The sequence below is a fragment of the Plecotus auritus genome (genome assembly GCF_963455305.1).
Source record: "Plecotus auritus genome assembly, chromosome: 7".
Taxonomy (NCBI): Eukaryota; Metazoa; Chordata; class Mammalia; order Chiroptera; family Vespertilionidae; genus Plecotus; species Plecotus auritus.
Window position 1 is genome coordinate 37,756,068 of NC_137774.1, and position 25,257 is coordinate 37,781,324.

The 25,257-nt window shown below is 45.6% G+C and overlaps 1 protein-coding gene across 7 annotated transcripts in view; it reads left to right on the forward strand.

Moving 5' to 3' along the window:
• RAP1GAP2 (RAP1 GTPase activating protein 2) overlaps window positions 1-25,257 on the forward strand; it is a 227,803-nt gene that overhangs the window by 168,240 nt on the left and 34,306 nt on the right. For all 7 annotated transcript variants that reach the window (XM_080680772.1, XM_080680774.1, XM_080680776.1 and 4 more), the window contains 8 exons: window positions 871-915; window positions 1,679-1,711; window positions 2,308-2,520; window positions 3,692-3,795; window positions 14,526-14,604; window positions 15,433-15,486; window positions 18,030-18,113; window positions 24,915-25,015. In XM_080680772.1, the coding sequence (XP_080536898.1) occupies window positions 871-915; window positions 1,679-1,711; window positions 2,308-2,520; window positions 3,692-3,795; window positions 14,526-14,604; window positions 15,433-15,486; window positions 18,030-18,113; window positions 24,915-25,015 (713 nt within the window). The remainder of the gene's footprint in view (window positions 1-870; window positions 916-1,678; window positions 1,712-2,307; window positions 2,521-3,691; window positions 3,796-14,525; window positions 14,605-15,432; window positions 15,487-18,029; window positions 18,114-24,914; window positions 25,016-25,257) is intronic.

Genomic DNA, 25,257 nt, shown 5'->3' on the forward strand with positions numbered 1-25,257 from the left:
ACTGTGTTAAAGGGTCGCGGCATTAGAAAGGTTGAGAACCACTGGCCTAGGCACTGTCCCCGCAGTGAGTCTTCCCGATGCCTGCAGGGGAGCCGTTTAACCCAGGCCCCGCCGTGGTGTCTGCTCCTTGCAGGGACACATCTGAGAGGGGGCGGGTGGGTGTTAGAATCCTCATTTCACAGAGGAAACTAGGAGGGCTACAGAAGGCTTAGCATTGTGAAGCGTCACTAATAGCAGGGCAGTGGCAGGACGAGGACCAGGCTCAGGCCACCTGCCTGCCACTCATGGGCTCTCTCATCAGGGAGGGGGTGGAGCTGGTGTGACATGAGGTCCAGAGTCTGGCTCTGACGCCCACAGACATGGCTTCCCTTTCGTCCCTCACCTCATCCTCTGGGGGCGGTATTTCAACACCATGATGATGATACTGCCTACCTTGTGATAGCAGTAAGTCATAGCATTTACTATATACCATCACTCTTCCACGGGCTTAACCTGTTATCCACATTTTACCTTCACCACCATCGTAGGTGCCCTTACCATTCCCATTTTACAGCTGGGAACACTGAGCCACAGAGAGGTTTTTGTGACTTGCCCAAGGTCATAAGGTCATATGTGACAGTGTTGGGATTCAAACCCTGGTGATCTGGCTGAGTCCATGCTCTTCTCCCCCTGCCCTGCTGCCTCGAATGGGCTGCTGTGAGGTCTGAGTGTGATGAGGTGTTTGACTTGCAAGGGCCCAGCACGTGGCAGCCCTTTGCTGTTACTACCACTGACCCCAGCTAAGGCAGGTGCTCCCAAGGGACTCCTCCGTGCCGTCTCTATTTTGTGACCCTTGCTTTTCCATGGATCCTCTTTTCCTTGTTTCTGCAGGGGATCAAGCTTGAAGAGCAGAAGCCAGGACCCCAGAAGAACAAGGTGGGCTGGGTGGGCGAAGTGGCAGCCAGGTGGGCCCCGTGAGGGGGCCAGGTGAGAGCAAGGCAGGGGGAGCGGCCAGCATGCTGGGGTCCGCTGTCTTACACCATCGAACTCTGGTTTTCACCAGGAGCCACTGAAGTGGCTGCACCTTGTTGACTAGGGCATGGTGAGCAGGAAGCTCGGCCTTGGCTGATGATGCCTTTAGGCAGCTTCAGAGCAGGCTGGGGTGGAGGCCTCGGGGGAGACTGGAGGCTTGCAGTGTGGCTGGCTCCCGCACACCTGCTCCTGTGAGCGAACCACACAGTGTGTAGGGGTGGCAGGCTCTGCTCCAGGCTCCAGCAGGCAGTCAGCTCTCAGCTTCAGGGTCTGTTTCCAAGACCCAGGAGTGCAGTTTATCCCCTGGAGGTCAGCCCCCTGGCCTGGGGGGGACCAGGCCATCTCCCTGTTGGAGCCTCCTGGGAGAGCAGCTCGTGTCAGGATGCGTGTGAGATCCAGCGCCTTGTGTCCTGCGTCTTCCTTCCTCTGCACTGCATCTTCTGCTGGCCCCTTTGCATTCAGGCTCTGTCCGTTCGGGGAAGAACTCGAGAGAAGCCAGAGCCCAAGCTGCCTCTAGGCTGTTCACCCGCTGATGCGCCTGAAACCCTGGTGCAGCCTGCCAGGTCCCCAACACCTCCCACCAGACCTGGGGGAGGGCAGGGAAATAGTGACCAAGCTTCACGGGCCATGCTGGGACTGACAGTGGCATTGTGTGTTTGTCTTGCAGGACGACTATATCCCGTACCCCAGCATCGACGAGGTAGGAGCCCCCTGGATCCTGTCTCAGGGGCAATGCTGGGGGAGCTGATGGTGATGATGGTGATGGTCCCTCTGCCACCCCATGGTGGGGAGAGCCTTGGGACTTGAGGGCCTGAGACCTTTCCCATTTGTTACTTCAGCTTTTTTTTTTTAAAAAAATCAGCCCTAGCTGGTTTGGCTCAGTGGATAGAGTGTCGGACTGCGGACTGAAGGGTCCCAGGTTCGATTCCGGTCAAGGGCATATGCCTGGGTTGCAGGCTCGATCCCCAGTTGGGGGCATGGAGGAGGCAGCCGATCAATGATTCTCTCTTATCATGGATGTTTCTATCTTTCTCTCCCTCTCCCTTCCTCTCTGGAATCAATAAAAATATATTTAAAAAAAAAAGACCCCAAAAAACCAACCCATCAGGAGTGCTGAAGTTGGAGATGTTGTGGGTCTTGGAGGAGGGGTTCATGTTACTACCTTTGGATTCATATATGGGGGCCCCTCTGTGGAGTAGCTCAGAGGTGGTGGGGGGGGATACCACCATTGGTGCCCCTCCACTCCCCCTGCAGATCAGGGCAGGCTGCAGGGCAAGACTCTCCCTTTGCCTCTAGGTTGTGGAGAAGGGAGGCCCGTACCCCCTGATCGTCCTGCCCCAGTTTGGGGGCTACTGGATCGAGGACCCGGAGAACGTGGGCACGCCGACCTCGCTGGGCAGCAGCATCTGTGAGGAGGAGGAAGAGGACAGCCTCAGCCCCAGCACCTTTGGCTACAAGCTCGAGTGCAAGAGTGAAGCCAGGGCTTACCGCAGGCACTTCCTGGGCAAGGTGAGCCAGGCCTGGGTGAAAGCGGCTGCCGGGGCGTCTGCCTGGGGAACCCAGTGTCCCTCCTCAATGCCCCATCTCTGCCCTACCCCTCCCTCGCTGCCTGCCTCTGTCCTCCTTGGAGAGGTCTGCCTGGCTTTGCTCCTAGGCAGGGGACAGGGGGTGTGCAGGAGCCCAGGGCACTCAGTGTGATGGGTCTTTGTGGGGACCCCCACAAGGAGGCGGTGGAATAGGTAGTGTTTGGTGTGAAGGAGGGTGGAAGGAGGAAATACATTCTCACTCCTTGGAAGTCTCTGTGTCCGTGTAAATAGTACAAATCTCTCGTGGCCTCACTCAGCCAGGTCCCGTGTGCTTGTGCTGGGATGTGCTCTGAGCCTCTGATTGCTTAACTGGGACAGTTCCGTTTCTTTAAATATATTCCGCCCTTCAGCCTTGCCAGGTTCCAGAAGTCCCGAGGGCAGGCTCCGGAAGTCTCCGGCCTGTCAGCTTTGCTGAGTCTCCCGGGAGGAGATGGATCAGGACCCCCCCCCCCCACATCTCCACGCCTTGTTAAAATGCAGATTCCAGGCCCCGCCCTAATACAGCAGGCTGGGTGCGCCCCCTGAGCTGGGTGAGACCCACTGTCCAGCCATCTCCCGGCTCCAAATCGCCTGAATCGGCAGGGGCTGCTCCCTGGGGCTAGGAGTGGACTCAGTGTCTTCTGGGGAAGCACTTGAGCTTCATCAAGGCGTGTGTGGGTTTGAATCCTGGGTCTGCCACCTACTAGCTGTGTGACCCTGGAGAGTGACTTAACTTGCCTGCACATGTTTTCTCCATCTGACATGGGACTGCCCCCATAAAGCTGTGGTCTGAGTTAAAGGAGATAATGGTTACTAAGCAGTTAGCCCAATGCCTGGCACAGACAACCTGAAGATTTGGTTGTTGGAGCCAATTACTGTGATCCTCCTCCTCCTCCTCCTCCTCCTCCTCCTCCTCCTCCTCCTCCTCCTCCTCCTCCTCCTCCTCCTCCCCCTCCCTCTCCTTCTCTTCCACCCCATCTATAGCAGCCACAGCTGGCGCATCCTGCTCTTCCTCCTTGCTGTGGGGCTTCTCACTCCTGGTGAAGGAGGTGATTTTGGGGGCTGTGCCTGGAAGGCCCCCCTCCTCCCTGCTAACACCCGATTTCTGCTTCTAGGACCATCTAAACTTTTACTGTACCGGTAGCAGTTTGGGGAACCTGCTCCTGTCCATCAAGTGCGAGGAGGTGGAGGGCATTGAGTACCTTCGGATTATTCTCAGGTGGGGCTGCTGCACGGTTGGAGGCCACACCCCTAGTGGTGGGGACCCAGAAATACCAGCCTGACCAGTCCTGTGGGTGTGTGTGTGGAGGGGGGGTGGCGGGGATGGGGGAGACAGACCTGGCTATGTTCTATGTTTGGGTTGCCAGGCAGGAAGACCAGGTGTTTTTGCCAGCTGACTGACTGTGGGAGTCAGAGTGGCATCCTGGTCTCAAGGTCAGGTAGACCTTACCCTCACCCGCCTGTCTCTGGCTGTGAGGGAGGCAGAAAGGAAAAATAGCGATGGCTCATTTTGCAGAGACACAGTCCTACGTGGTCCTGGGAGAGGGTTTGCCGGGACTCTGTCCACGGCACGCATCCACTTGGGATCTATAGACCCCAAAGCATCAGCGTGCATGCTGGGTCCTCAGGATGTGGTGGTGGCCAGAACAGGAGCACCGGTTTACAGCTAAGCCAGGGACCTCTCTGGAACCGGTTTCTGTTCGGTTCGACTAACCTGTCCCGTGGAACCTCCTTTGTACCAGGAGCTGTGACAGGGGCTTGGGCTGCAGTGGTGACTGAGCGGTGGTCCCTCCTCTCTAAGGGAGAGAAGAACGGGGTTTCAGTGTGTGGCACAGGTGCTGTTTCAGGGACAGGCACAGGGTGCTATGGAGCACACCGAGTCTGTCTCCTTCCTCTCTGTCCCTGGGCCGGTGGGGAGGTCAGGACGGCCAGTGTGAAGGCCGAGGCCGGTGCTCGGCAGGGAGCTGTGAACCTGTCAGGCTCCCGATCCCTACCTGTTGAATCAAATTGGAAGTCCTTGAAGGAAAAGAACAATAACATTTGGACAAAAGCAGTAACATTTTTTTCTGCCTAAATTTTGAGATAAATATGGGAGGGGACAGGGACACAGAGCCCGGCTATGGAGGAGGTGGGGCGGTACCAGGAAGTTGTTCGCAAAAATCAAAGGAGAGCACCCGGCCTGTCCAGTGGTGAAGCTGCAGAGAAGCTGGGGACATGTGGAGGCGCTGCGGGCGGAAAGGAAGGCTGCTGAGCTGAAGGATACTGCTGCATCCGAGCTAAAGGAGGGCCTGGTGCGGCAAGAAGGGAGTCGTCAGGGCTGAAAAAGCAAGAAAAAGAAGAAGAAAAGGATGATGAGGAGGAAGAAGATGAAGAAGATGAAGAAGAAGAAGCTGGTTCTAGCACAATTTTTTTCTTGTCTATAAAGCATTTAACCTCCTGTACACAACTCACTCCTTTTAAAGAAAAAAATTGAGAAGTAAGGCTGTGTAAGATTTGTTTTTAAACTGTACAATGTCAGTTTTTTGTATAGTTAACGCACTACCGAATGTATCTTTAGATAGCCCTGCCCTGTTGCTATTTTCCTTCTTTCTTTTTCTAAAAAATGTTTTTTTTATTGATTTATAGTGAGGGGAAGGGAGGGGGGGAGAGAGGAGAGAGAGAGAGAGAGAGAGAGAGAGAGAGAGGGAGAGAGAAACATTGACTGGCTGCCTCCTGCATGCCCACTATCGGGGATTGAGCCTGTAACCCGGGCATGTGTCCTGACCGGGACCTCTCGATACATGGGACAACGCACAACCAACTGAGCCAAACCAGCCAGGGCCCTGGTGGTGTTTTCCTTAGCCACTAGCCTTGCCTAGGACAGTTTGGGAGTGGTAAATTGGCATGGTAATGGAAAGTGGGTTCTTGTTGATGCACAGCTCTAATATATGGGGATGATGGTTTTTCATTTTAAGTTGTTGCTAATGCAGCGTATGCGAAATGTTTGTTCTGTTAACTGAATACCATTCTGTAATTGTAAGAAACAACTGCAGCTTTTTAAAAATATATATTTTTATTGATTTCAGAGAGGAAGGGAGAGGGAGAGAGAGAAAGAGAAACATCAGTGATGAGAGAGAAGCACTCATTGGCTGCCTCATGCACACCCCATCTGGGGATCAAACCCACAACCTGGGCATATGCCCTGACCAGGAATTGAACCGTGACCTCCTGGTTCATAGGTCGACACTCAACCCCTGAGCCACACAGCTGGGCAATTGCAGCTATTTTGTTGACATTCTGAATGCTTCTAAGTAAATGCAATTTAAAAAAAAATTAAAACAAAAGGAAGCCTTTTTTTTTTTTGTTTAAACTGAGGTTCACCTGGCTAAAAATTTGTAAAGCAGGAAGATTCAGTTAACTCTCTGGAGCCAGTTTTCTGAGGGAGCAATATCTGAACCCTCATGTCCAAACAGGATTTTGAGGTAGGTGAACCTCTGTAAAGAAAATTACTTTCTTTCTTCATAAAAATCAGACCCAGATTGGGCAGGATCTCTGGGTAAGATGACAGTTGAACATAAGGATCTAACCTCTTTTTTCTACTACTGTATCCTATCTGAAATGTTGCATCAAATGAAAACTAGAGGAAGATGTCAGGAATGTAACATGCTGATTTTTTTTTTGTAATCTGTGGGGCAGTTAGGATTATAATGTAGGTGAGACTGAGAGTTGGACCCCAGTTCCCCTTCCTTAGAAAGCAGTGTAATGTGGAAATACTGAAATTGGAGATTCTGGGGGAGTCCCATACTTTTCAGAAGTGAAGGTGAGTCCTGGCACAGTCGGGGTCTTTCCACATGGAATCACTTTTGTTGTTTTGAGCCAACAGCATTTGGAATCATTGCCATGGGAGCCCAAGGCTAGCTCAGATGTGGCTCTCCCACAGACAGCCAGTGGATAGGGTGGTGGAGAGAAGCCATATACCAGCTAGGGGTGGGACAGTCCCATCATGTGCTTGGAGTGATGGGCAGGCATAAAAATTGGAAACCAGACATAAAAAATTGGCCCCATGGCTTAGCGGTGTTAGCAGACACAAAGAAGAAATTATGCAGAGATGAAATTCCCCCACTGGCGGTGACTCCTGTCCCAGCTTCTTCCTCGTTCCTCATAGGCTTCTGGATTATTTAATTGATGTCTTATACCAACCAGCTCTTCAGCCTAAAATCTGAGAAGAATATTTTAACAGCCTCTGTATGTGCCATGAGAGTAGCCAAGAAGAACCCACCCACAATTTGGAAACAAATAACAAACCAGAATCAATTTCTTCCTTTTCAAGTTTACATATGAAGAAGAAGGAAGAGGAGAAAAAGAAGATCCTCACAAATCAGTGAAAGAAAAGTTTCTGCATCTAAAAATGCATAACCTAGCCCTGGCTGGTGTGGCTCAGTTGGTTGGAGTGTTGTCCCATACCCCAAAGGGTGGTTGGTGGGTTCGATTCCTAGGTTGTGGGTTCAATGTGGGGCAACCGATCGATGTTTCTTTCTCACATCAATGTTTTTTCTCTCTCCCCTTTCCTCTTTCTAAAACACACACGCACCCAATTAAAAAAATTAAAAGACCGTAGCCTAACATTCAGAAGGTAGGGCAATAATAAAGTTTTAGAAAGGATTTATTACAGAAAGCCAAGTAAAATTTAGTTATCTGTTAACTTTGTATTTTCAGCAAACTTCTTGAAAAAATAAGCTGTATCAAAGAAAAGACAAAAGATAAAGGAAGGCAACAAGAATGAGACAAAAGGCTTGCTGCTGAAATGAAGGAAATAATATAAGTAAACTAAAAATGGCCCCAAAGAATTTTCAATGGCATTAGAAGCAGTAAAGAACAAAATCTATGCTGAGCCTTTTTATTGTTAACAGTATATATTATGATATAGTGTGTGTGTATATATATATATATACACACACATATATACATATTATATGTATATATATAATGATTAAAATATGCAGAAATTCACAGAATACAATTATAGTGGTAGATTAAAACATACTCATCACTTACAGATCAACACAGCTTATCACTTACAGATAGGAAATGAGAGGATTTGGATAATCTCAGTATTATTTATGTGAATTATATATATTGATCTTTATTTGTATCTAACTATATTTAACTATCAAACTTGGACCCTCTAACAGAGATTTCTGCTGCTTTTCAAGTGCCTATGGAATATCTACACATTGATTGTAAGGAGATCAGTGGTTTTCTGTGAATGTGCTGCAACAGTCATCTTGGAGAAAAGGGAAAAACAAAAAACAAAACTCAGATTTCTAGACTCTGACCATTTAAAAGATAATAAAGCCCAGCCAGTGTGGTTCAGTGGTTGAGGATTGACCCATGAACTAAGAGGCCCTGGTTCGAGTTCCTATCAGTGTACATGCCTGGGTTGCGGGCTCGACCCCAGTAGGAAATGTGCAGGGGGCAGCTGAATGTTTCCATCCCTTTATCCCTCTGCCTGCCTCTCTCTTTCAAAAATAAAAAACACACACATGTTTTTTTAAAATGACAATAAAAATTTAAACATGCACATACATATATAGTATATTTGAATATAAATATGTAAGATATATAAAGACATAAATAATAACATATATTCCTATTCCTTTTTTATTTCTAGAATTCTATAGAACATTGTTCTGTAACTTCTCTTAATATATCTAGAGTTCTTTCTATATTGGTACATGAAGAAGGTAGCTTGTTAATTCCTTTTACTGCTGCATATTATTCCATTACATGGACATGAAGTAATTTATTTAATAGATCCCCTATTAATGGCCATTGTCAGTATTTGGTATCACAAATAATGCTGCAATGAATAACCTGGTACAAGTTGTGTGGTTTAAAATAATTTCTCAGAAGTGAGTTGGCTGGGTCAAAACATAAATGCATTAGTGTTTTAATAGATATTGCCAAAAAGCCTTCTGTAGGAGGTCTATAAACTTGAACCTTTACCAGTAATGTATCACAGTACTTATTTTTCCAAAGCCTCTCAAACAGAATATTTTGTCAAGCCCTTGGATTTTTGCCAATCTGATAAGCAAAAATAGTATGTTAATGTAGTTTAAATTTACAACAATTTTACTGAATTATGTTGGGCATCTCTTCATATATTTAAGGAACACGTATTTATTTTTTGTACAGTGTGTTTATAACCTTTGCTTCTTTTAAAAATGGAATTGTTAGTCCAAATTTCTATTTTTAAAAATCTTGTAGGTAATTCTTGATAGCATGTGGATTTAGGAACCAATCTCTTGAGGCACAAAGTAAATCTGTATAAATTTCAAAAAGCAGATACTTTGCCAAACATATTTGCTTTATAATTTGATACATTGTAGCTATCCAACAATAGTTACTGCTATTATTATCATCAATATTATTACCTAAATGGAATAAGAGGAAGGAATTAAGAAAGATTAAGGCCAACAAATAAATTGGAAATAAAATGAGCACAAGATGATATAAAAATCTAGCTACAGATTTATATGTAGTGTAGAAAAAGATATACTTCATTTGGAAGAAAAAAAACAACAAAATAGGTAACTAGCTAGTCAAATATAGATAAACATAAAATAAAAATCTACAAGATTAGGCATTATGAAAGGCACATAACCACAGATGTGAAGAAGATTAAAAAATTACTAATAGATGTTATATTCAATCCACATTATTATAGTGGAAATTTTATTAGAAACAGATGCCTTTCTAGGAAAGCATGCTAATTTAACACGAGATTAGAAACCTGAACAGTAACTATGTAATAAATGGAAAAGTTTGCAAAGAATTCTCTCTCCAAAAGTTTCTGGGTCTGGCTGGTTTGCAGGTAGTTATTTTAAGCTCACAAGGAACAGATTTCATGGTAGCTGCTTAAATTGCTCAAGAGAAACAAATATGAAAGCTTTCCAATTAATTTAACAATGCTGAAGAGATTCTCACGAACAATATTAGACCAATGAAAGGAAAAAAAGAAAGGAAGGGAAATAGGGCCCAATATTCCTTATGAATATAGAAGTAAAGATTCTAAATAAAATACCAATTCCAGCAACTCAAATCTAAGCAGCCTATTAATAGAATAATTAACTATAGTCAAGAAAGAGTTACTTTAGGAATGCAGAAATGGTTGATATTAGGAAATTATTTATCCCCTCAGTGTTTGTTTAACCGAAGCATAACAATACATGCCAGACTTTCTCTAGGGAGAGGGACACGTGAGGAATAAGCTCTTGTTACCTGGCTATAGGAAGCATTCCGTTCCCATTAGATATTCTTATTCCTTCTTCTTACTCATCTTCTCCTATGGACATGGATTATTATTGGCTTGGGAGGATGATCCAAAAATAGATGGTCTGGGAGAAGTGGAAGAAGTTCCGAAGAGCTTGAGTGTGGAGTGTGTATACAGGTGTATATACAGGTGTGAATGTGTGTAAGGTTGAATGGTCATGCTGGAAAGATTAAAAAAAAAAAAGGCTAAATCATGTATAAACTCTGTCTAGGAATTTAGATTTTAATCCTGTGAGCAAATAGGAGAGCTCCTGAAAGGAGAACATCATGACCAGACTTGCACTGTGGAATGAACACTGGCTAGCGTAAGGAGGATGGCTTGAAGGGAAGGCAAAGCCAGCAAGCAGCAGGCAGATGAGTCAGGCGGCTGCCTTGATGAGTCAGGTGATGAGTCAGGTGACTGTCATATATTATGAATGGTGCCTCAAGAGCTGTGCTATCTAATGGCCCTGATGGGAACTGGAACCAGGGTGCCTTGCACTGAGGATAGAGAAAAATGGGGGGAAAATTCCAAAATACCCAGGGAAAACGGACATTATGAAAGAGCCAAAAATATCAGCAATGAGAGATGGATTTAATCCAATGAAATGTAAATAATGGTACTCTTTCAAAATGACTTAAATATATTTAAGATTCTCAGAAGATTAAGGATAGCATCTATAAAAGGGATAACGAATTATGATACAATGAATGCATAGAAATGAATCAAGAATGGATATACATGGGTATAAAAAGGAAACAATTGCAATTATTGGAAATAAAAAATAGTTGTTGAAGTAAAAACACTTAATACATTGGATAAATTCTAGTCTTTTAACAGTCAAAGTGAACCTGTGGATTAGAATTCATCAAGAAATTCAACAAGAGCACAGTACAGACATAGTGATAAAGTATATGAAAAAGAAGATATGTGGATAATAGACTGAGAGGCCCCAGCATTTGTCTTAAAGGAGTTCCAGAAGAAAAGAATGGAGAAGCCAGTGGAGAAGAACTACCCAAAGAGAGCATGGCTGAGAATACTTCAGAATTGAAGAAAGCAAGCACACCTGTGGTGCTGGACAAGATTCTAAAACAAAACAATACTTCTAGACACTGAAGTGAAATATTAGAACATCAAAGATAAAGAGACGCCCTGGCACATGCGGCTCAGTTGGTTGGGAGTTGCCCATACACTGAAAGGTTGCTCATTCCATTCCCGGTCAGGGCACATACCTGGTTGTGGGCTCGATCTCCGGTAGAGGCAATGCAGGAGGCAGCTGATCCATGTTTCTCTCTGACATCGATGTTTTCTTCTCTCTATCCCTCTACCTTCCCCCCTCTCTCTAAAAAAACAACAAAATACAAAAAACAGCAACAAAAAAGAGAAAAATTTAAAGCGACCTAAGAATAAGGACATTATCTGTGAAGTAATGACAACCAGGCTGCGAGCAGACTTCTTATCAGCCATGGCACAATTTCTTATCAGCAATGGGACAATATTTTGAAATATTGAAGGAAAGAAAGAAAGAATCCTTTTAACCTAAAATTCTATACCCAGAAAAACTATTCTTAAAGACAAAATAAAACTGTTTTTAGACATAAAAAAATGGAAGGGAGTAGTGTACCACTTACCGACTCTCCCTGAAAGAATTACTAAAGGGTTATCAGCCAGAAGAAAAGAGAAACCAAAAGAAAAGATGCAATTAAAAAGTGACAAGAAATAGGTAAACTATGTTGATAAATTTAATTACTGACTGGAAAAAAGAAGTAATGTATTTGTGTGTGTTTAAAGAGGCTTGAGCTAAATTTATAAACAAAAGTAGAAGGGCAATAGGATGGCAAGGATTCAGTAGTTACTGTTTACCCTTCTCTCCTCAAGAGAGAGATATTAAATAAGTTTAGAGTTTGTTGGAAAAGTATATAAATATGTGTATTAGAAGTTATAGAAATACAATCTGTAGCAGAGCGACAAAAAGTATTTAAAAAACTCTATTAAACTGACGACAGGAAAGGAGAAAAAAAGGGAAAAAAACCATAGGATAATAGAAAACACCAAATAATAAAAGTTGCAATACATTAGTAATCACAACAGATATAAATAGATTAAAATAGCCTATGAAAATATCAGACTATCAGATGGAACTAAAAACACAACTATATTCTGCTTGTAAAAGACATACCTAAAGAAAAACAACGTGAAAAGATAAGATGAAGAAATGGAAAAAGATATGCTGGGAAAATACCCACCAAGAAAGGATGGCATAACAACATGAATATCAGACAAAGTAGAATTTCAGGAAAAAAGCATTCGTAGCGTAAGAGGAGCACTCCTCTTCGAAAAAAGCATTCGTAACGTGGGAGCACCTCTTCCCACTAGAGCAAGAACCTGACATGTGCAGCTGTGTTCTTCCCCTTTCCCTCTTGGAGCTAGCTGCCATCAGGGCCTCCCTCTGCTCCCCTAGACTGCGAGTCCCCCCTGAGCAGACCCCGCACGAGGAGGCTTGCCCCTGCCCAGCACTGGCTGTGACTGGGTGGGTAATTCTGGAGCTTAGTGAGAAGATTCATTTCATCTTCACGCTAACCTGCGTGCTTCCTCTTGGCCTTTATCAGTAACAAAGAAGTTTTTTGACTTCCAACTGCCTTACTGTTAATTTTTTGTTTGTTTCTGAATGTGTTCATAACCTGGGCAAGGAAAGATGCCCTTCACGGGAACCTCAGGGTCCTCAGCCTACGTGATGGTAAAGAGAACAGTCCACCCAGAAGAGCTAACAGTCCTGAACGTGTAAACCTGTACTTAGTAACATAGTCTTCAATTTAAAAAGCCTCAAAACTGTTAGGAATATAAGGAGAAGTAGACAAATCCTCGGTTATAATGGGAGATTTCAGTAACATCTCTCATATACCGATGGACAAGCAGACAAAAAATTGTGAGGCTATAGAAGATTTGAACAATACAATGAACAAATTTGATCTCGTAACATACTTTCCTGAACTCAACAAAAGAAAAAAGTACATTCTTTTCAAACTCATATAGAACATGAAAAAAAGTCCATGAATTAAGTCAATACATTTCAAATAATATCATACCGATTATGTTCCATGAATATAAAAAATTTAGAAATCAACAAAATACTGAAGAAAAACAGTCATACATTTGGAGAGTTAAGGAAAAATCCTTTTAAATTACTCATGGGCTAAAGGGAACATCACAAAAGAACTGACAAAATATTTAGACCTAAATGACAATGGAAATACCACTTACCAATGTGTGGGATGCAAAAAAAAAAAAAAAAAAATGGTAGAGAAAGATGTATAGTTTTAAATGCATTCATGAAAACGAAGAAAGATTAAATGTGTAAGTGTGTGGGTCAAGAAGTTAGGAGAAGAATAGAAAAAAAAAAAAAACCCAAAGAAAACAGAAGGAAGGAAATAAAAGAACAAACTAGCAAAGTAGAAAGCAAAATAACGAAGAAATAGAGACAATCAACAAAACTGAAAACTATCTACCTGAAAAGATGAATAGATAACCCCGAGGGAGGGCTGACGAAGGAAAACAGAAAATACACAGAAAAAGGGACCCAACTGCAAATAAGATGAAGGGCAAAGAGAACCCCAAACAACTTTTTATCAATGCGTTTGATGATCATTTTATAGAAAAATGTAAATTACCAAGATTGATCCAATAAGGAATAGAAAACCTAAATATTCACCATTAAATAATGGAATTGGTAGCCCAGGGATCCCCCCATAAAAAAGAGGCCCAGAGATTTCACAGATAATTTCTAGCAAACCTTTAAGAATCAGAAAATCCCTGTGGTATACAAACTCTTTCCCATGATGAGAAGCTCTCCAGCAATTTTATGAGGCTGGAATAACACCCTGATATCAAAACCTGACCAGGGAAGCACAAGAAAAAAAAAAAAAAAATAGGCCAGTGTTGCTATTGAACACAGATGCGAAACTCTAAATAAAATGTTAGCAAATTAAATTTAGCATGATATGAAAAAATAATACGTACACAAGTGGAATTTTACCCTTGGAATGAAAAGATGGCTCAACAGAAATGTAATCCACTAGTTTTTACAGATTAAAAATCCTATAATTATCTCAGCAGATGCAGAAAAGCATTCAATAAAATTCAGCACACTCATAATGTGCTAAATGAAATGGGAACAGGATAAATTTAGAGTCTTATGGTAAATCCCTTTATAAAGCAACTTTCATCCCATTTATATTTTGAGTAAATCCAGATTTTCAAATATTAGTTTCTTTTTATAAAGGTTTAGTTGCATGTGAGAACCTAAATATATCCAGAAGCTGTACCCAGTGCTTTGGGAGAACACAAAAAACCCACAAAGAAACCAAAAAATAATGGTGACCTTGAAGGTGACTATTTGGCTTTTCCCATATTTTGGTTTTGGACAGCTTGACCAGGCAGGCCCTTTAAGTGTCCACTCCCTCCCCCCCGCCCCATGAGGTACCTACGTAGCATTTCATTTTCCCACCACTTGAGTGTGATGCCCATCGCGTGGGTTGGGTGGAATGAGGCAGATCTGACCCTGGGAGACGTGAAGCAAGTGTCCCTGCCTTGAGGTCGGGCATGATCTCAGCCACCTTCCTCATTGACCCCACTGCTTGTGGACACGTCTCCTTTTGCAGGTCCAAAGTGAAGACGGTGCATGAACGGATCCCCTTGGCCGGACTGAGCAAGCTGCCCAGCATCCCTCAGATTGCAAAGGTAAGAGCCGAGCCCCGAGAGAAGGTGGCTTCCTCTTTTAGCCCAGGGCTGGCCTCTGGGCTGGGGGTGCAGGCTTGTCTGGGTGGGCTTTACCCTTGGGGAGGGGAAGGCCACTGTACTCTTTGGCCCTTGACTGCATGGATGGGGTTGGCAGGGGAGGCGGGGGGGAGGGGGGGAGAAGGGCTGTTGGCAGACACCTCTGTCTTCCCGACACCCTCCCTTATCTCATCCTCATTGTAATCCGGGGTCTCTGCCCCCAAGTTCATAGCTAGTTCAGGAGACAGGAGACTTGGAAAGAGAGGGCTGGGTGTGGAGAGTAGGACTTGAGAGGAGGAAGAGGAGGGGTGGCCAGGGAGCCTCCACAGCTGAGGAGAGTTGGGCTTAGGGATGGCCTGGCTGTTGATTCAAATGGAGGAGCCCTCAGGCAGGAGCCACCAGCTGGCGGCGGGGGTGGCGGTGGGGCGGGAGGAAGCAGGAGAGAGCAGGGGGGGTTGTGTCTGCTCTGGGATCCCGCGAATTTGGGAGCCGAATCAGCCAGTGGGATGAGAAGGATGGTCAGCTGAATTGGGCTGGATTAGCACTTAGGGAGCAGGAATGCTGGGCGGAATTGAGCCCAATGCCTTCGGTGGTTTCACTTCATCAGGAACCCAGGAAGTTAGTTGACTTCCCTGGCCACTCGATAGTGAGCAGCAGAGCTTGGATCCAACACCAGGCCTCCCGACACCCACCGCAGGCCTTGGCCTCCCCTGCTCTTTCCCCAGTGGGCAGGGGAGCCCAGATGCTCTCCAGATGTGGTCCCTGAACTGTGTGTTCTCTTTCCCTGCTCAGGCGTTCTGTGATGACGCAGTGGGACTGAAATTCAGCCCTGTCCTGTACCCCAAGGTGAGACGTCGCCCCTCCCCTCCCTCAGGGCTCCGGAGCTCGGAGCTCGGCAGGGACTTGTACGCCAGGGGCTCTGTGGGAATCCTCTGCATCTTGGTGGGGGTTTGTGTGATTTCTGTGATAAACCTCCATGTCTCCCCTCTCCCTGACATCCTTCACAAACTGGCCACGCCTGGGTCTCCGGCTCGAGATGTCCCCAACTGTGTGCAGGTGGCAGAGGGCTAGCAGAGTGGCAGCTTCTCCACCTCCCACCTCCCCTATTCCTGCAGCCCTGAGTCAGCGCTGGGGGTGTTGCACCTCGAACTGGGGATGGAGGCTGGTGCAGACCTGGTCAGCCATCACAGGGGAGTGAGGCAGAACCCCCTAAAAAGGAAGAGGCCAGACTGCAGCTCCTCATTGCCAGTTATCGCAGCTCTGAAGCCTTACAAGCCCCCGCTCGGCCCTACATCATAAACCGGCTGGTTCTAGTTATTAGTTTCCTTAGGACTGTCCTAATCTTCACCCCGGTTCTGATGTGGGCATGGGGGTGGAGGGAGGAGCAATAATAACACAACAAACCAACAACCCACCGAAGAACCATTATGGTGGGACAGGACTTAAATCACCCACAGACAGTGAATTGCGTTAGATTGGCCGCAGGAAGAGACCCCGTGCACCCACTGCTGCTTTGTGAGCCGGCGGGGTCTGGAGAGAGGCTGGGTGCAGGGCTGAGCTGAGCCTGCACTGCGGTCAGCTCTGTGGCCCCTGGGCTTGCTGGGGCTGGTTCCGTCCATGCCCGAGTCCCAGTTCTGACAGCCAGGAAGCACGAGCTGAAATGTTTGGCGGGGAAGAGAGGCACTATCCTGGCTGGACATCCAGAACCCTCTGGAACAGACACCTTAAATGTTCACGATTGGGTAGGTCACTCTGCTTATCCCTGTGCAGTTGGCTGAGCTAATGACGGGCCCTCTCTGCACAGAAAAGGCGCCAGAGCCCTTCTCTCAGGCACCTCTGTCTAGCGCTCTGAGCATCCATAGGCACTTACCAGTAATATGCTGCACTCCACTGAACACTTTCTATCACTCCAAATGCCCTTCTTTTTATAATTAAAGCTGAATTGGTGAGGTTTAACCAAACATTACAACCCCACCATAAAGGCCCAACTTAATTACAAGTTGGGCAATTATTGTTGTCAGATCATATCCACGGAGAGAGCCTAATGACGCCCATTTGCATGGTTCTCTTTGTCACTTGGAAAGCCTCCTGCTCTGGTAGCAATGGAGGAGCAGCTGGGTTTTCATGTTTTCTGTATTTGAAGGACGGCTTAGTCCGGCTGGGATGTTACTCCGGCTGGTGTGTGTGTGTGTGTTTTTAAAATTCACAGAGTTTAGAATGTTCCTTGGAAGGTCTCCATGGCCGGGTGCCTCTTCTCTGGCAGGGCAGCTGCTCTGCTCCTCTGAGTCATCCCAGCAGCGAGTGGGTGGCTCCCTGCGCGTCGGCCAGAGGTGCTCTTCCAGGGGGAGCCGACAAGTGTCCATTTCCCAGGCAGCTGCGGGCCTCCTGGAGACATGTAATGCGTGGCAACCTATCACGGGCCTCATATTGCGGCCAACAAGTCGTGCCTGGTTTGTTTCTCCCGTAGGGTAACATGAGGTTGGATCCCTCCTTTTTATTGCAAAGGATATCCCAATAGCATCCAAACCTTCCCTCCCCCACTGGGCTGGCTCCACTCTAAGCTTCCTGGGGAATTACATTGAGGCTGATGAGGAGAAGGAGGAGGAGGAGGAGGATGATGGTGATGGTGATGATGACGACGACAGCTGCTCTGTGCGCAGCACTTTAAGTGCTGGATCTCATTGAACCTTTACAACCACACATCTCCATTTCACGGATGAGGAAACTGAGGCCCAGAGAAGTTAAGTGGCTCACTCGGATCTGTGAACATAAAAGCAGCAGATTCACAGTGGGAGTTTCGTGTTTCTGACCCTCAGACACCAACTCTTGGAAGCGCAATGGAAAGTCAGACAGAACCAGTGGTCAGGTTTCTTTGCCCTTTGCAGATTGTATTAGGGTGTGTCCCTCCTAACAGTGGGCTCCGTGTAGACCTCTCACTTACAGATAAAGGGGGTTAAAGTCCGGCAGGAGCAGTGCCTTGTCAAAATCACCTGCTGATTACAGGTGGGAGGCGAGCTGGTGTCACCCTCGCTTACCAGTTTTGGGGGCCTGGCTTCCCTTTTCACACCACAGGTAACACACTGGGGTAAAGTCAGTTCCCTGAGTCCTGCTGGACCCCTTGTGTGCCCAGGCCTTGGCTGGCACATCTGGATGGGAATGGAATCAGTGATTCAGAGGTTTGGCCACGACTGGGGAATGCTCGGGTGTTGAGACGTAGCTAAGAGCTTTGGAGTTGCATCCTGACCGCCTACTTCTGACTTCACCCTCTCTCCCCTTCTCCGTGTGGGTGTCTCATGTCAGGGGCACACTCTCCACTGAAATGGGTGCTTCCCCCTCCTTTTTCCCTCCAAATTAATAAACAATCTGATTTTTCTTCCCACATTTTCCAGGCCTCCCACATGATTGTGTCCTATGATGAGCATGATGTCAAGAACACCTTCAAATTTGGGGTCATTTATCAAAAAGCCAAGCAGGTAAGCACCGCGAATCCATTATGGTCACTAAATTCTGTGGGTTCTCACTGGGGACTCTTTATTTCTTCCCCCAAGTACCTGTATCATGCTCTTAAATATTTTGAATACAACGATTTTAAATATGAGTTAGACTGGAGGTGGCCGAATTGTCACGGTAGACTACTTCTCACACAGAGGCCTGCAAAGCCTTTAAGTGACAATGTAGTTTTCCATGCAGTAAATTCTAAATCTTCCCGGCTGCCTTAGCTTATCTGTTGGTCACAAGAAAAATCAGACTGGGTAGAGGGAATGGATTAGCCCAAGCTGCTCTCTTTGCCCACCACCCTCCCAGCTGGGAATAGCTTTCTCTCCCCAGACTTCAGTAGTGCGGGAGCCAATTGTGTGCATTTGTTCCCAAATCTGTGTTCAGCGACGTCCTATTTGAAGCTGGAATTCAGCTATGGTGGAAATATTTGCACCATGGTAATTGGCAAACACCAGGGCTTCTGTTCCCCAGTTTGGAGAACTGGTTGTTAAAAAATTTACCTGTACACCCACTGCTCCCCCTCCACTGTCTCTTAGCTTTGTAGTTAGTTACCAGTAGTGTTTCTCAAAATGTGTCCCATGAGACAGTGTGGTGAAGTACTCTGTGAACAAATGACATGGAGGGGGGTTTAGTTGTATAGAAACATTTTAAAGGCTCTCAGAACCCCCATGTTAAAGAACTCCTTATAACTTTGCTGAATCTTTATTAACATCTTGAGAAGTAGCCTGTTGAACAGGCTAATGATTCCTCACCTAGGTTTTTTTTTTTTTAATAAATATATTTTATTGACTTTTTACAGAGAGGAAGGGAGAGAGATAGAGAGTTAGAAACATCGATGAGAGAGAAACATCGATCAGCTGCCTCCTGCACACCCCCTACTGGGGATGTGCCCGCAACCAAGATACATGCCCTTGACCAGAATCGAACCTGGGACCCTTGAGTCTGCAGGCCGATGCTCTATCCTCTGAGCCAAACCGGTTAGGGCCTCACCTGGGTTTTATGAAAGAAGGTTCCACACTCATTTTATCTTTGTATCATCCAGGATCCTAGCATGGGACTTTGTATAATTACATTCATAATGTTTTGTTATGTGAATTAATGAATGAATAATAGTTTTTGGCCCTGCTAATGGTAGCTCAACAGTACCTTTCACTATTCGTGGAGTTTTTTTTTTTTTTTTTTCCATGTGTGTCTGGCTACATAATAACTGACTTCCTTGTCTGAAGATATTAGACCACAAGAGACATGTGTTCGCTTAAAAACACTCTAATTAAGTGAAGAGTTTAGGAGCTGAAAAACCAACACAGATAAATCATGTAATTGAAGGGAGATTATTCAGGTAGCCGCTCTGATTGTTTTCACATATTGCATTTTTATTTTGTACAGCTCTGCTCATGTAACCCACCTAATTAAAGCTCTTTGCTTGTGAAATTTACCAAAGCAGATCTCATAAAGTGATTACAATCCAATGTTCCAGCAAAGTTATAATTACTGAACATTAACCATCCACCTCCGAGCAGGAGTCTGTCTGTTGTTTATGTACCTGATGCTGTGGAGGCAAGGTGGGGGCGCGCAGGGAGATGTCTTTTTTTTTTTTTTTTAAACTTGGCAGATTGTTGTTCTGCAAACCTACAGCCTGGGGGCATTTAATGTGAACATTTGTTGCATGAAAGCCCTATGCTGGTCTTAGGGTATAAATAAGCCCCATCTAACTCTTCTGTTTGTCAGGCACTGTGCTAAGCATTGTGGGGGATACAAGTGATGACTAAGACCCCCTCCCTGAGTGCATGGTCAAGCTCAAGGCCAGTACAAAATAAAGATAATGCTAATACCAGGCTGGGTGTAAATCTGGAGAGAGCTCTAGCTGGATTGTTTCCCCAGAAGGAGATGCTGTTGCCTGGAGCTAGTTGTTCTCCCACCCTCGGCCTCATAACCGGGGGCCAATGGGATGCTGGGCCAGAGTTGGGTTGCCTTCTTGGCACGCTGTGAAGCTTTTCTGTGCAGGGCTAGCTGGTAAGTATTTTAGACTTCCTGGGCTATACTGTCTCTGTTGTAGCCACTCAACCCTGCCTCTGTAGTGCAAAGGCAGCCAAAGGCAATATGTAAATGAGTTGGCCTGATTGTGTTCCAATAAAATTTTATTTATAAAAACAGGCAGCAGGCCAGACTTGGCCCACAGGGCATAGTTTGCAGGCCTCTGCTAGAGAGTGGTGTGTCCCAAACTTCAGACATTCACAAACCATACTCAGTATCGTTTGTTCCACTGTTACAGTTTTTATCACGCCTGTACTATCAATTGCTTAATATTTTCTTTAAAAAATTTTCCAACTGAAATGAATTTATTATTATTTTTTTAATATGTTTTTATTGATTTCAGAGAGGAAGGGAGAGGGAGAGAGAGAGAAACATCAATGATGAGAGCGAATCATTGATTGACTGCCTCCTCTATGCTCCCTACTGGGGATTGAGCCCATAATCTTGATATATTCCCTGCCCAGGGATCGAACTGTGACCTCCTGGTTCATAGGTTGACGCTCTACCACTGAGCCATGCCAGCCGGGCTGAAATGCATTTATTTTCAAAGGAAATTTTTATATTGATACTCTAATTGGAACATCAGTATCGTTTTACATGAAATGAAGGTGGTTCTAAACAGAAATACTGTAAAAATTAAAAGTTACTGAAATCTAACTGGATTCTGTTACCCGTTGAAGGCTTGGAACCTGGGGCCGGCTCTTTTTTGTTTAATGTACGTGTTCAGGAGGTGTTAAAGAACACCTCTTGGAGGCTTTCTCCTTCAAGCGGTTGTGCAGACTGGAGTGTCTGCGTCATCTGAGGCTGCTCATGGCCATCTGTGGATGCTTGTGGAGCCCTCAGCTGTTTGCAGATCCTGCCACTGTGGGAGAGCCTATGGATCGGTGGGCCACTCAGTGTTTTAAGCCTGTCATAGCTGTAGAGCCTACTATTGTTTTTAGCTTTGCCTTCTATTTTAAAACTTCATTAAACTAATTTTTAGATATTTGTAGATTTACATGTAGTTGTAAGAAATTATATAGAGAGATCTGTGTACTCTTTACCTAGTTTCCCCCACCGGTAATCCTATATAATAAAAAGTTAATATGCTAATTAGATCGGAGGGTTGAACGACCTTCCTGAATGACTTTCCAGACAACCTTCTGGAATGAACAGTGGGTGGGGGGTAGTGCTGCAAGGCAGCAGGGGCTGCAAGGGCTGAGGCAGCTGGGGCTGCAAGGGCCTACTCTTGCACGATTTTTGTGCATCGGGCCTCTAGTGTCTTTTAAAACTAACTAGAGGCCTGGTGTACGAAATTCGTGCATGGGGGGTGTGTGTGTGTCCCTCAGCCCAGCCTGCACCCTCTCCAATCTGGGATCCCTCTCACAATCCAGGACTGCTGGCTCCCAGCCGCTCACCTGCCTGCCTGCCTGATTGCCCCTAACCACTTCTGCCTGCCAGCCTGATCACCCCTTAACCACTCCCCTGCCAGTCCAATTGCCCCTAAATGCCCTCCCCTGCTGGCCTGGTCACCCCCAACTGTCCTCCCCTGCAGGCCTGGTCACCCCCAACTGCCCTCCTCTGCTGGACCGGTCACCCCTAACTGCCCTCCCCTGCTGGCCTGATGGCCCACAACTGCCCTCTCCTACTGGCCATCTTGTGGTGGCCATCTTATGTCCACATGGGGGCGGCCATCTTTGACTACATGGGGGAGGCCATCTTGTGTGTTGGAGTGATGGTTAATTTGCATATTGCCTCTTTATTATATAGGATAGAGGCCTGGTGCACAGATTTGTGCACTGGTGGGGTCCCTCGGCCTGGCCTGTGGGGATTGGGCCAAAACCGGCTCTTCAACATACCCCAAGGGGTCCCAGATTGTGAGAGGGTGCAGGCCAGGCTGAGGAACCCCACCGGTGCACTGGGCCTCTAGTATGCATATAAGATCTTTGGTTAATCTCTTCCCACCCTCCCCCTCCCCCTTTCCCTCTGAGATTCATCAGTCTGTTCCATATTTCCATGCCTGTGGTTTCCGCTCCTGTATTGAGCATCTGCCCCCTGGTGGTCAGTGTGGGTCATAGCTACCAGCTGGCCGGCTGGTCGCTTAGGCTTTTATATATATAAATAGTGCAATATCACAGCCATACAATCCATGGGTCTTATTCTGACTTCCCCAATTTTATATGTACTCATCTGGGGTGTGTGTGTGTGTGTGTGTGTATTTCATTCTATATAATTTTATCACATGTTTAGGTTACACAGTCAAGATACAGAATTCCATTGCCCTTTTTGCTTTTAGCACATCTTGTGTTTTCTTTTTGTAACCATGCCAATCTCCCTCCTGCCTCTGATGCTCCCTTTCCCCTCCAGTCCCTAACTCTTGGCAACTACTAATCTGTTCTCTAATTTCTAAAACTTTGTCATTTCAAAAATGTTTTTTGAATTGCATCATACAGTATATAAAGTTTTGGGATTGGCTTTTTTCCACTTGGTGAAATTCATCCAAGTGTTGCAGCATGTCAAGAGTTTATTCTTTTTTATGGCTGAGTAGTATTCCATGGTGTGGGTGTACCACAGTCTGTTTAACCATTCACCTGGTGACCCAAAGCTGGGTTGTTTCCAGGTTTTGGCTATTCTGAATAAAGCTGCTTTGAACATTTGTAGATAGGTTTTTATGAGCATAAGTTTTTACTTTTGTGGGATAAATGCCCAGGGGTACAATTGCTGGGTTATATGTATTTATATGCTTAGTTCTGTAAGAAACTGCCGAACTATTTTTGAGAGCAGTTGTTCCATTTTGCATTCCTACCAGCAATATTTGATTAGTCTGTGATTTCCACATCCTTGGCAGCATTGGGTGTTGTTAGTATTTTTTTATTTTGGCTGTTCTGATAGATGTGCAGTGATACCTCATTATATTTATATGTTATTATTTTAATTTGCATTTCTCTAATAGCTGATAATGTTGAACATCTTTTCACGTGCTTATTTGCTATCTGTATATCCTCTCGGGTGAAATTTGTCGTGTCTTTTGACTATTTTTTTTTATTAGCATAGTAATAGAAACTTCAAAAGGAAAGTTAATCACAGTAGATCCTAATTCTTAAAATAGAAAGCAGAAGCAAGAAGAGGATGCTATTTACAGGCACAGTCTTCTGTATCTCTGAACAGTACAGAAAGATTCCAAGAGAAAGATAAGATGGCTGACTGTTGATTATATTCTAATTGGGTTATTTTTTACTGTTGAGTTAAAATTAAAAAAAAATTTTAAACCTTTATTGAAGTATAACTCAGATACCATATAGTTCACAGTGGTATGTGGATTATATCTAAATAAAGTGTACAGTTCAGTTGAATATTCACAGAATTATGCAACTATCACCACTATCTAACTCCAGAACTTTTCCATCAACCCCAAAGAAAGTCTACATTCATTAGCAGTCACTCTCCATCACCACTCTTTCTACCTCCTGTTAACCACAAATCAACTTTCTGTCTCTATGGGTTTCCTGGTCTGGACATCTATATATATAAAAGCCTAAGCGACTGTTACAACCAGTCGACCAAAAGACCGATTGCCCGATGGCTACGACACACACTGACCACTAGGGGGCAGATGCTCAACGCAGGAGCTACCCCCTGGTGGTCAGTGCACTCCCACATATAACCTCCTATGGCCAGCCAACCTCCCACGGTCCCTCCCCTGGCTGGCCGGGTGTTCAGTGAGCTCCCACAGCCAACCTCCTGCGGTCCCTTCCCTAACTGACCAGCTCTGATCGGCCTCGATTGCCCACCAGGTCAAGGGATCCCACCTGTGAACGAATTCGTGCACCGGGCCTCTAGTTTCATATAAATGGAATCATAACATGTGGACTTTTGTGTCTGCATCCGTCACTTAGCATAATGTTTTCAAGATTCATCCATGTGGTAGCATGAATCAGCACTTTACGCCTTTTTATGGCTGAAGGATATTCCATTGTATGGACATACCACATGTTGTTTATTCATTTGTCAGCTGGTGGACATTTCAGTTGTTTCCATTTTGGGGCTCCTATGAAGAATGCTGCTATTAACATTCCAGTGCAAGTTTTTGTATGGACTTATGTTTTTATGTCTCTTGGATATACTCTTAGGAGTGGGATTGTGGGTCTTATGGTAACTCTATGTTCAGCCTTTTGAGGAACTGCCAGACTTTCCAAAGTGAGAGCACCATGTATATTCCCCCCAGCAGCGTATGCGGATTCTGATCTTTCTACATCCTCACCAACACTTTCCTTTCCTTTAGATTCTAGCCACCAGTGCATGTAAAGTGGTATCTCCTTGTGGTTTTGATTACTATTGAGTTTTCAGAGTTCTTTATAGATTCTAAGTAGGCGTCCTTGGTCAGCAGTCCAGCTATCAGTTTTTCACTACGGATTGGTTTTTGGCACCCTGTCTAAGAGCTCTTCGCTTCAGCTTTGTTTTTTGGTGTGTGGGGGGATGCTCAATTAACTGAGCCACACCAGCCAGGGCTTTTTAGCTTTGCTTTTTGTACTGACCAGCAGCTTGTGTTTGAAGAGAAAGTCCTCATTAACCAGCCCCCCAGATCCAGGTCTGTGAGTGAGCCCCAGTCCTTCCTCCAGGCGAGGACAGAGCCACTGGATGGCGCTTGTGGTGGGGGACGAGGAGAAAGAGAGAAAGGGACCAGTAACTGGACAACCATGTTCCTTCCTTTGGCACCAAGAAGGCTGTTTCTAACCCCTGCCCCTGGCCTGTTTGTCTTCCAGACCCTGGAGGAGGAGCTGTTTGGGAACAATGAGGAGAGTCCAGCTTTCAGGGAGTTCTTGGACCTGCTGGGGGATACCATCACCCTGCAGGACTTCAAAGGGTAGGTGTTAGCCACGTGACGGCTGCAGCCCCACGGAGGAGGACTTGGAGGAAGGGCAAGGGGCGAGTTTCAGGGAGGGCATGTGAGAATTAAAAACATACACAAGAGCCCAGCCAGTGCGGCTCAGTGGTTGAGCATCGACCTGTGAACCAGGAGGTCACAGTTCGGTTCCTGGTCAGGGCACATGCCCGGGTTGCGGGCTCGATCCCCAGTGTGGGGCCATGCAGGAGGCAGCTGATCAG